The sequence below is a fragment of the Somniosus microcephalus genome, chromosome 1 (genome assembly GCF_052327205.1).
Source record: "Somniosus microcephalus isolate GS21.2 chromosome 1, FLI_Smic_1.0, whole genome shotgun sequence".
Taxonomy (NCBI): domain Eukaryota; kingdom Metazoa; phylum Chordata; class Chondrichthyes; order Squaliformes; family Somniosidae; genus Somniosus; species Somniosus microcephalus.
Window position 1 is genome coordinate 49,980,135 of NC_140987.1, and position 12,219 is coordinate 49,992,353.

Genomic DNA, 12,219 nt, shown 5'->3' on the forward strand with positions numbered 1-12,219 from the left:
ACTCTCCAGTGTAAAGCTGGTGACATCCAGAAACCCAATAACATTAGAGACCCACACTTCTCACCAGCTGTTAATCGGGTCTCCACTTAAATTTTGAGGGTGAGGTTTTTTTCAGAAGCAACGAGAGTATTAAACATTAACCGGGCGAGCGCTGCAACAACAAAAATCAATAACTTGCATTTACAGTGCCTTCAACGTAGCAAAACATCCCAAAGCACTTCACCGGGGCGTAATTAAAAAATAGATACTGAGCCTAGAGAAGGAGGATTAGGAGGGGTAACAAAAAGCTTAGCCAAAGAGGTGAGTTTTACAGAGGATACTAAAGGAAGAGAGGGAGATGGAAAGGAGGAGGGGGATGGAGTTCCAGAGAGTGCGGCCTAGGCGGCTGAAGGTACAGCCACCAGTGGTGGGGCGAAGGGAGGGAGGGAGAGATGCACAAGGCCAGAGTCGGAGGAGCTGAATTCAGGGGTGGAGGGGGGGGAGCAGGGGCGGTTGTATTTCTGGAAGTGGTTACAGAGGGACAAGGCCATGAAGGGATTTGAACACGAGGATGAAAAAGTTAAATTGGAGAACTGGGAGCCAATGTAGCTGAGTGAGGGCGGCGTGATGTGTGAGCGGGACATGGTGTGGGATAGGCTATGGGCAGAGGTTGCATGTCTTTTTTACAAGATCTGCATATTAAATAGAAAAGTGCCTTATGTATGACGAATGTAATACTACTTTGATTGCTGCTTCCCTGACTGCTTTACTGTCTGGGAAAATTAATGAAGAGCGGCGTTTGATTAACAGGGACCTCAAACAGCCTGGAGCTAGAAAAGATGAAGAAAGGTTTGATTAAACAATCAAGAGTGAGCAGTTGAATTTTCCATGAAAGCTGGCACACTAACTCTCTTGTGCCACTTTTAATTGTAACCCATTGGGCTAGAAATTCCCCTCGAGCCCCGTTTGGGGTGCCAAATCAGATAAGCTGGAAAAGTTAACGTCAGGCGCTAACCTCTCCCAGGCTTCCTAAAATTCCCACTTATTGCTCCAAGAGGGAAGTGGAGGGCTAAATCAAGCGTTCCACTTCCTTCTTGGAGCGCAAGGTGGGTGGGGGAGTTCACGACCCGGGATGCATGGCTCAGCAGCGCCACACACTGGGCCACGTGGCACTGACGCGTTGCAGGGGCTCTTCCCTGAATTAAAGGGAAGGGCCCCACGCTGCGAACTCTGCAGTTTTTTTTTTAACTTACCTGCAGCACCGGGGAGCGGGGGTGCCGCGCGATCCTCCCGGCACGCAAGCAGAACGCCGTGCTGGCCGATCACGGCACGGACCCCCACGTCCGGAGGAAAAAAAGCATTTTTCAAAAAAAGCCGACATTTTTTTCAGGGCGGCCGGCCAGTCACCTCACCTTTAACTTCCGCCCCGCTAGCGGCTGGCCGCCCTGCTCGCGTCCCCTGCAGCGGTCGCTGCCATCGCCCGGCGCTGCTGCAGGGGACGAAGGGGAATGTTTCTACCGGGGCGATGCGCCCAGAGATGATGTCATGATCTCCGGGCGCATGAGATCGGGGCGCAACCCGGCAGCGCCGCCGCTAACCTCCCGCGGAATTTGGCGGGAGGTGCGGTCAGCGCCGCAGCTGGGCGAAAAGGCTTTTGCGCCCCGTTAGCACCCCCCACGGGAGGCGCAAAGGAGGGGAATTTCTCCCCCATTACATTCAGCTCCAGAGAGCCAATTGCGAGTACCGTACCTTTGTAACTTTGTAAATAGAAACAGTTAAGTTAAATGGGGCACACTGATAGAATTTCATGACTGCGCAGAATAAAGAGAGTCACTGAACCCTTGTGATCTCAGGAAGGTTTCTTTCAGTGCTGTGAGCTGAATAGGTTGTCTTTTATTTTTAATTGGCAGTAAAAACACTTCACTGCAATGGAGAAATCACAGACTTGCAGAAGGATAACAAGTGCCCCTTCTGCTTTACAGCCCTGCTGTCGATGGAAGCCCCCACTTTTGTAGAAGGGTGCAAAATAAACGAGACGACAATGCTACCCTGCGAGGGACAGGGAACCACTTCTATGCATAGTTGCTCTGCAGTGTGCAGGGGTTCCCAGTGCCCTGAGGAATTTACAGCACAGAAACTGGCCATTTGGCCCTACTGGTCTGTGCCGGTGTTTATGCTCCACACGAGCCTCCACCCACCCTACTTCATCTAACCTTATCTCCTTATCCTTCTATTCCTTTCGCCCTCATGTACTTGTCTAGCTGCCCCTTAAAAGCATCTATTCTATTCGCCTCAACCACTCCATGTGGTAGCAAGTTCCACATTCTAACCGCTCTCTGAGTAAAGTCGTGTCTCCCGAATTCTTTATTGGATTTATACTGTCCACCAATATATCCCAAGCCAAGTTTAAAATTTACAAGACCTGAGCAACTTTAGAGATGAGAAAAAACTTGTTTAGCCCACAAACACAGAGTTCATCCAATGATAACACCTTCAAAAGGGAGCTGGATCGATATTTGTTGAGAAGGGGGATTTTAGGCTATAGAGAATATTAATAGCACTGCTTGCTTATTCAGGGAGGGAACTTGCTGCTCCTTAAAGTAGGAGATCAACAGGTAGTGATGTAGGAGCTGGTATTGTTGGTGGTGTTGTGCTGAGGAGCGGTGGATTGTGCATATTTTGTGCTCATCACCCCTCCCTATCTCTAATCTTCTCTAGCTCCACAACCCCCTGAGATATCGGCGCTCCTCTAATTCTGCCCTCTTGAGCATCCCTGATTATAATCGCTCAACCATTGATGGCCCTAAGCTCTGGAATTCCCTCCCTAAACCTCGCCGCCTCTCTACCTCTCTTTCCTCCTTTAAGATGCTCCTTAAAACCTACCTCTTTGACCAAGTCATCTGCCCTAATTTCTCCTTATGCGGCTCGGTGTCAAATTTTTTGTCTTATAATACTGTGAAGTGCCTGGGACATTTTACTGCGTTAAAGGTGCTATATAAATACAAGTTGTTGTTGATTATCCTCCACGCAGTCTGGGTAATTTTAACTCTGGGCGACAGTGTAAAAAGAGCAATATCGGATTGGCCGCCTGTTTTGCCCCCCCGGCCTGATTTTCCTTTGCATTGACGTGGGAGGGGTGTACGACGAGCGGCTGATCCGATAGCGCCCGTATTACACTATCACCAAAAGTTCAAGTTACCCCCCAGAGAGTAACTAATCTTAGTTGGGACGTTGTGAGGAGGCAGCAGGAGAGAAATGGGGATCACTCAGGGCTGCTCTTTTGCCCCTCCTGATGCCCAGTTTCTGAGTGGCATTGATGAACCTTGGGCACAGTGATGGGCATCCACCCCGTTGGCAGGGAATGATGGCTGGAGTAGAGGATCCAAAAACAAGAAAGGACTAGAATACCTTAAAATAGGGAGCTGCCCTAAAAAGCAGTAGGATATCCTTGTCTCCCTCCTGTGAAGTGCTTTGCGATATTTTTCTACATGACTGCTATCTAAGGATAAGGGGTAAGCCATTTAGGACTGAGATGAGGAGGAATTTCTTCACCCAGAGAGTGGTGAACCTGTGGAATTCTCTACCACAGAAGACAGTTGAGGCCAATTCATTAAATATATTCAAGAAGGAGTTGGATATATTTCTTAAGGCTAAGGGGATCAAGGGATATGGGGAGAAAGCAGGGACAGGGTACTGAATTTGGATGATCAACCATGATCACATTGAATGGCAGAGCAGGCTCGAGGGGCCGAATGGCCTACTCCTGCTCCTATCTTCTATGTTTCTATGTAAATGTAAGTTATTTTTGTCGGTGTATTGAACACTAAGGCCCCGGTTCCGAGTGGGGGCAACGGACGAATCTGACTAGCGGCCCAGGGCTCATGAGTTCAAATAGACTTGCAAGCCAGAGGTTGTGAGTTAAAATCATAGTAAGCCATTGAGCCCCTCAAGCCTGTTCCATCTTGCCTCTCCCTTGGCTGAACTAATGAAAAATGTATCAATTTTGCCCTTTCAGAAACCACACAGTTAGAGGACCCACGGGCGCAATGGAGGAAAGAGCAGGAGCGAATGCTGAAGGATTATCTGACGGTGGCACAGGACGCACTCAGCACTCAGAAAGAACTCTACCAAGTTAAAGAGCAAAGACTAGCGCTAGCCATCGACGAGTACATGCGCCTCAATGATGTCTGGAAGGATAAGTCCAGTTCCCGGACCAGTTGTAAGTACTGAGAGAAAAGCACTGGACAGTCAAACCCTGCTAAAAGTGTGTTCCTAGTGTGTCTTCCAGATGGTAAAAGACCCCTGACTCATAAGCCGCGCACCTTACAGTTAGTGTTTGTGACAGTGTTCTGTATAAGTGAAAGAACGCTTGGAATTATCTGTCAAGGGAAACAGTCTTTCACTAGGCTACTGCCAACTAGTCCTGGATAAACAGTGTGCACATCAACTCAATGCCATTTAATGGAACATTACCAGTGCTACAACCTCAATAAACCTTCTGCTGTGTAGTCATACTTTACACTGTGACACTGAAATATGGCTTATTGCAGGGCTGCAGGCATTTAGAACATTTACTGGATGTTTACAACTGAATTTTTAAAAAAGTATCTGTGGAATTTTTGCCTTAAGAACCTCGGTTATCTTCTATATTGGAGTGGGTCCCCTCAGTGGGTAATGGAAATTGGTGGATCGTTGAGAATCCCTGTAATTAGCTGTACACGGTGAATTTTTAGCTTAATTTGGGGCTGTCGGTGCTTGTCCTGTATTACAGGACTGAGGGGCTATAGCTAATTGTTCAATATTACAAGACTGTGTGGGTGTGCAGGTACCTATCCTATATTACAGGACAGTGTGAGGCTGAGGTACTTGTCCTATATTACAGGACTATGTGGGGCTGAGATACCTGTCCTATATTACAGGACTGTGTGTGCCAGAGGTACCTGTCCTATATTACAGGACTGTGAGGCTGAGGTACCTGTCCTATATTACAGGACTGTGTGAGGCTGAGGTACCTGTCCTATATTACAGGACTGTGTGGGGCTGAGGTACCTGTCCTATATTACAGGACTGTGTGAGGCTGAGGTACCTGTCCTATATTAAAGGACTGTGTGTGGCTCGGATACTTGTCCTACATTACAGGACTGTGTGAGGTTGAGGTACCTGTCCTATATTACAGGACTGTGTGAGGCTGAGATACTTGTCCTATATTGCAGGACTGTGTGTGCCAGAGGTACCTGTCCTATATTACAGGACTGTGTGAGGTTGAGGTACCTGTCCTATATTACAGGACTGTGTGAGGCTGAGGTACTTGTCCTATATTGCAGGACTGTGTGTGGCTCGGGTACTTGTCCTATATTACAGGACTGTGTGGGGCTGAGGTACTTGTCCTATATTACAGGACTGTGTGGGGCTCAGGTACTTGTCCTATATTACAGGACAGTGTGGGGCTCAGGTATTTGTCCTATATTACAGGACTGTGTGGGGCTGAGGTACTTGTCCTATATTACAGGACTGTGTGAGGCTGAGGTACCTGTCCTATATTACAGGACTGTGTGAGGCTGAGGTACTTGTCCTATATTACAGGACTGTGTGAGGTTGAGGTACCTGTCCTATATTACAGGACTGTGTGAGGCTGAGGTACTTGTCCTATATTGCAGGACTGTGTGTGGCTCGGGTACTTGTCCTATATTACAGGACTGTGTGGGGCTGAGGTACTTGTCCTATATTACAGGACTGTGTGGGGCTCAGGTACTTGTCCTATATTACAGGACAGTGTGGGGCTCAGGTACTTGTCCTATATTACAGGACTGTGTAGGGCTGAGGTACTTGTCCTATATTACAGGACAGTGTGGGGCTCAGGTACTTGTCCTATATTACAGGACTGTGTGTGCCAGAGATACCTGTCCTATATTACAGGACTGTGTGGGGCTCAGGTACTTGTCCTATATTACAGGACTGTGTGGGGCTGAGGTACTTGTCCTATATTACAGGACTGTGTGGGGCTGAGGTACCTGTCCTATATTACAGGACAGTGTGGGGCTGAGGTACTTGTCCTATATTGCAGGACTGTGTGTGGCTCGGGTACTTGTCCTATATTACAGGACTGTGTGAGGCTCGGGTACTTGTCCTATATTGCAGGACTGTGTGTGGCTCGGGTACTTGTCCTATATTACAGGACTGTGTGGGGCTGAGGTACTTGTCCTATATTATAGGCTGTGTGGGGCTGAGGTACTTGTCCTATATTGCAGGACTGTGTGTGGCTCGGGTACTTGTCCTATATTACAGGACTGTGTGGGGCTGAGGTACTTGTCCTATATTACAGGACTGTGTGGGACTCAGGTACTTGTCCTATATTACAGGACAGTGTGGGGCTCAGGTACTTGTCCTATATTACAGGACTGTGTAGGGCTGAGGTACTTGTCCTATATTACAGGACAGTGTGGGGCTCAGGTACTTGTCCTATATTACAGGACTGTGTGTGCCAGAGATACCTGTCCTATATTACAGGACTGTGTGGGGCTCAGGTACTTGTCCTATATTACAGGACTGTGTGGGGCTGAGGTACTTGTCCTATATTACAGGACTGTGTGGGGCTGAGGTACCTGTCCTATATTACAGGACAGTGTGGGGCTGAGGTACTTGTCCTATATTGCAGGACTGTGTGTGGCTCGGGTACTTGTCCTATATTACAGGACTGTGTGAGGCTCGGGTACTTGTCCTATATTGCAGGACTGTGTGTGGCTCGGGTACTTGTCCTATATTACAGGACTGTGTGGGGCTGAGGTACTTGTCCTATATTATAGGCTGTGTGGGGCTGAGGTACTTGTCCTATATTGCAGGACTGTGTGTGGCTCGGGTACTTGTCCTATATTACAGGACTGTGTGGGGCTGAGGTACTTGTCCTATATTATAGGCTGTGTGGGGCTGAGGTACTTGTCCTATATTACAGGACTGTGTGGCGCTGAGGTTGCAGGTACTGGTCCTAGTTCAGAGGACTTATACAGCTGGAATTGGCAGAAGGCTTCAACTTAAGTTTTCCAGGGCTTTCCTGCGCACTTTCCTAAAACTTATGAGAGATTGAGAGTTACATGTAATGTAAAATGAACTGATCCCATAATGTGAGTAGGAAACCAAAGCAAGTGGAGATAAGGGCTACAACAGTGTAGGGCTGATTGTCCAACGCACCGTAGCTCCTCACTAGGAGTGCTAGATTGATGCCGTTACCCTGCAATATACAAGTAGAGCTGGGGAAATGCCGCTGTGTATCCAGCTGTGAAGAACAGCTCAGGGTGACATTCTCTTTCCCTCAGCCTTGTCTTCAACTTCCTTTATTGCCTCGCCCCTTCCCATCTCTGTAACCTCCTCCAGCCCTACGATCCTCTGTGAAGTTTGCCTTTTACACATCCCTCACTCTCTTCCTTCCACCACTGGCAGCCGTGCCTTCAGCTGTCTAGGTCCTAAGCTCTGGAGTTCCCTCCCTAAACCTCTCCGCCTCTCTACCTTTCTCTCCCCCTTTAAGACCCTCCTTAAAACCCACCTCTTTGACCAAACTTATAGTCAGTCACCCCTCATAATATCTCCCTCTTTGGCTCGGTGTCACTTTTGTCTGATTGCATGTCTGTGAAGGGCCTTGGGACATTTTCCTATGTTAAAGGCATTATACAAATGTATAGAAATGGGGCTAGTAAGGTAAAGAAAACCAGCAGAAGAGTTGCAGGAAAGGCAAAAGAAAGGACAGTCTTTGTGGGAGGGAAAGATGAAGGAAAGAAAAGAAAAAGGAATGTTGACATTGAAGTCTATAAATGGTTGTTTTTAACAAGCTACATCATATAAAGATAGGAACATTGCACTGGGCTAAATCAGGGATTCAGACCTCATTGTTACTTTCATAACAGTATTGTACCTGTGACGGGGGCGATACGACACATTGGAGTGCTGATGTGTGGTGCATGGGGCGGTCAGATATGAATCGGTTCCTCATCCAGTCCCATCTGTACTGTTGTGGGGACACTTGGCATGGAGGACTACTGCTTCTCCACATTGGAAGGAGAGACAGTCAAACACAACAACAGCAACAACTTGCATCTGTATAACGTCTTTAACATCGGAAAATGTCCCAAAGCGCTTCACTGAAGACAAGAAGTGACACCAAGCCAAAGAGGGAGATATTCAGAAGAATGAGAGGCGATCTTATCGAAACATATAAGATTGTGAGGGGGCTTGATCGGGTGGATGCGGGGAGGATGTTTCCACTGATGGGTGAGACTAGAACTAGAGGGCATAATCTTAGAATAAGGGGCTGCCGTTTCAAAACTGAGATGAGGAGAAACTTCTTCACTCAGAGGGTAGTAAATCTATGGAATTTGCTACCTCAGAGAGTTGTGGAAGCTGCGACATTAAATAAATTTAAAATGGAGATAGACAGTTTCCTAGCTGATAAGGGAATTAGGGGTTACGGGGAGTGGGCAGGGAAGTGGACGTGAGTCTAGGTTCGGATCAGCCATGATCCTATTGAATGGCAGAGCAGGCCCGAGCGGCCGTATGGCCTACTCCTGCTCCTACTTCTTATGTTCTAGGCTGAAGGGATATTTACTAGTCCTAGCCCCTTTGGGGTTATCCCGGATCAGGCGTATTTCTCAGACGTTCACTTTCAACTAAAGTTTGAGGTAGCCGAATCCTAAAGACGCTTAATTGGGTCTAAAGGTCTCCCTAAAGGAAAGGAACAACCTGAGAATGTTACCGTCCTCCAGATAGCGTTTTTAATAAGTTTAGCTAGTCTGTAACGTCCCGGATATTATGAGGGTCCGGAGAACTCCTTCAGAATTCTGTAACTCTTCACCAAAGAGTGTACAGAGATAGAGTTCGCAAGTTATTGATACAGAAGACTTATGTGAGACAATTCTAAAAATATATAGAGATTTATTAAAAGAACCGACGTGCAATTTACAGTTGGTGAATCAGTCAATCGCAATGTTAGCAGTTCTAAAAAGAGAAAAAATACTATCTTATTATTAACAGAGAATCTTATTTTTAAATCTTAACTTCGCTACCGTATTACAGTTCTTAAAGTTTTCTATACAGGATATCCATCAATATCAAATACCTTTGATCCCCAAGGTACAAAGAGTTGGAGACCACAGAACCGCCTCTGTGGTCAAGAATTGCTTTGCCCGATTTAAGCGAGTCTCATATCCCATTTGAGACTTCAATATTTATACCCTTTTTCAGTGGTATTTCCTTTAACGTTTCTGCTGATGCAAATTAATTATCCCTATTCATCTTTCTGCTGACCTCTGCAATTCTTACTGCTACATCAGCTTGTAATATTCCAGAATCTTGTCTTTCCCCAGGTGTTCTGGGTTAACCATATAAAACGGTGTGAAGGGCAGGTGTTCCTTATTTTATGTCATCTTTACGAGGGCAGATGTTCCTTATCTTATGTGCCATCTTTACCAAGTTTAAATTAAAACACATTATCCAGGGTGAACCATTGTTTTGTTCCCAAAAGGTCAGCTTGTCGGAGCCATGCACCTTCTGTTTCAATAAGGTTATTTATTCAGGGTCAACAACTGTCTTATCTCAATAGCCAGAATTCTTTCACAGCTATTTCTAAATTTCCAAACCCAGTTTGTCATATTTTAATAAGGCCAGAATGCTTTCATAAGATAGTGTATTTTTCTGAATAGGTTAGATGGCTTATTCCTTCACAAGGCGACTGACTACAAGCTTGGTCAAAGAGGTGGGTTTTAAGGAGCGTCTTAAAGGAGGAGAGAGATGTCGAGAGGCGGAGAGGTTTAGGGAGGGACTTCCAGAGCTTAGGGCCTAGATGGCTAAAGGCACAGCCGCCAGTGGTGGGGGAATGAGAGTGAAGGAGGCGTAAGAGACAGGAGTTGGATGAATGTAAACTTCTTAGAGGATCGTAGGGCTGGAGGAGGTTACAGAGATGGAGCGGGGCGAGGCAATGAAGGAATTTGAACGCAAGTCTGAGAGAAAGAGAATGTCATCCTAAACCGCTCGTCATAGCAGCATTGGCAATGATCAGTGAGCAATTAATTCACCTGTGTTCACACTCAACCTGGAAGGTGTGTGCTGCAGTTAGCCAGCCCTGTGAATCTAATTCACTCAAAAGTTTCATATTACAGGAAACTCTTTTTTATCCGGCACCAACGGGACCGGCGTGGTGCCAGTTGATCAAAAAGTCCGGATTACGGAGACGTATACTTACCAAGGTACGAGAGCCCCGTACACGGCCACAGGTGCAGGAGCCCCGGTTACACGGCACTTGTGCAGGAGTCCCGGTTACACAACCACAGATCCAGGAGTCCCTGTTGCACGGCCACAGGTGCAGGAACCCCGGTTACATGGCCACAGATCCAGGAACCCCGGGTACACGGCCACTAATATAAAGTAAAACTTACCTGAACTTACTCCTGAATTTTGCCGGTTAAGAGAGAGTTTCCTGTAATATGAAACTTTTGAGTGAATTAGATCATAATCATAATCATAATCAACTTTATTGTCATTGTTAGTGCACAAGTGCAGTACAACGAAATGTAGGCTTGCGGCCCCCGAGAGTGTACATTTAGATTAAGACATTTAAACATTCAACATACATTTGGCTTGTAATACATTAACATAAACATAACCATAATAAAGTGCATTGGCAGATGTGCAGGCTTTAGAGTTTATTTGTGGAGTTCAGTAGGATGACAGCCCTGGGAAAGAAGCTGTTCCTAAATCTGGTCGTACGGGTGCGAATGCACCTGTAGTGTCTCCCAGATGGCAGGAGGGCGAACAGACTGTGGCTGGGGTGGGTAGGGTCTTTGATGATGGACCGTGACCTCCGTAAACAGCGTTTCTGGTATATGTACTCTATGGTCGGTAGCCAGGTGCCGGTAATGCGTTGGGCAGTTTTGACTACCCGCTGCAGGGCTTTCCGGTCATAGTAGCTACAGCTGCCATACTATACTGTGATACAGTTCGTCAGGATGCTCTCTATTGTGCAGCGGTAAAAGTTAGAGAGGATCAGGGGTGACAGGTTACATCCCTTCAGCCTCCTTAGGAAATATAGGCGCTGCTGGGCCTTCTTCACCAGAGAGGAGGTATTGAGGGACCAGGAGAGGTCTTCCGTGATGTGGACTCCGAGGAACTTAAAGCTGTCCACCCTTTCCACCACAGCCCCATTGATGTGGATGGGGGTGTGACTTCCGCCTTTAGACTTCCTGAAGTCCACAATGATTTCTTTGGTTTTCTTGATGTTAAGGGCCAGGTTGTTATCGGCGCACCACTTCACGAGATGCTGGATCTCCTCCCTGTAGGTTGACTCATCGTTGTTGGTGATCTGGCCTACTACCGTGGTATCATCCGCAAACTTGATGATGGTGTTGGAACCATGAACAGCCACACAGTCGTGGGTGAAGAGGGAGTAGAGGAGGGGGCTCAGCACACATCCTTGTGGGGCCCCCGTGTTCAGGGTCGGGGGGGGGGAGGTGTGGTTACCTAATTTGACAGACTGGGGTCTGTTTGTTAGGAAGTCCAGGGTCCAGTTGCAGAGGGAAGTGTTCAGGCCAAGAGTGTGGAGTTGGTGGCCAGCTTATTGGGGACGATAGTGTTGAATGCTGAGCTGTAGTCTATGAACAGCATTCTGATTTAGGTCTCTTTACCATCTAAGTGATTCAGTGCAGAGTGTAGAGCAGTTGTGATTGCATCCTCCGTTGATCTGTTTGCACGATAGGCAAACTGGTGTTGGTCAAGAGAGGCGGGAACACTGGCTTTGATGTGAGCCAGGACCAGTCTCTCGAAACACTTCATTATGATGGGTGTGAGTGCGACAGGTCGATAGTCGTTCAGGCACATCACAGCCGTTTGTTTTGGCACAGGAATAATGGTAGCGGTCTTGAAGCATGTAGGGACTACTGCCTGGGCCAATGACAGATTGAAGATGGCGGTGAAGACATCAGCCAGCTGATCAGCACATTCCTTGAGTACCCGTCCAGGGATGCTATCCGGTCCAGCAGCCTTTCGTGTGTTCACTCCGCGTAGAACACCCCTTACGTCGGAGGTCGACAGAGTGAGCACCTGGTCTTCCGGGGGTGGCAAGGCTTTGATAGCCGGCTCCCTGTTGTCCCTGTCGAAGCGAGCGTAGAAGTTGTTAAGCTCCTCCGGAAGGGAGGCATCACTAACTGGGGGGCTGGTGTTTTTGCTCTTGTAGTCAGTGATGGACTGGATGCCTTGCCACAT

At 47.4% G+C, this 12,219-nt stretch overlaps 1 protein-coding gene across 3 annotated transcripts in view; it reads left to right on the top strand.

Moving 5' to 3' along the window:
- LOC147124049 (protein WWC2-like) overlaps positions 1-12,219 on the top strand; it is a 276,343-nt gene that overhangs the window by 167,902 nt on the left and 96,222 nt on the right. For all 3 annotated transcript variants that reach the window (XM_085979385.1, XM_085979512.1, XM_085979446.1), the window contains exon 3: positions 3,995-4,198. In XM_085979385.1, the coding sequence (XP_085835511.1) occupies positions 3,995-4,198 (204 nt within the window). The remainder of the gene's footprint in view (positions 1-3,994; positions 4,199-12,219) is intronic.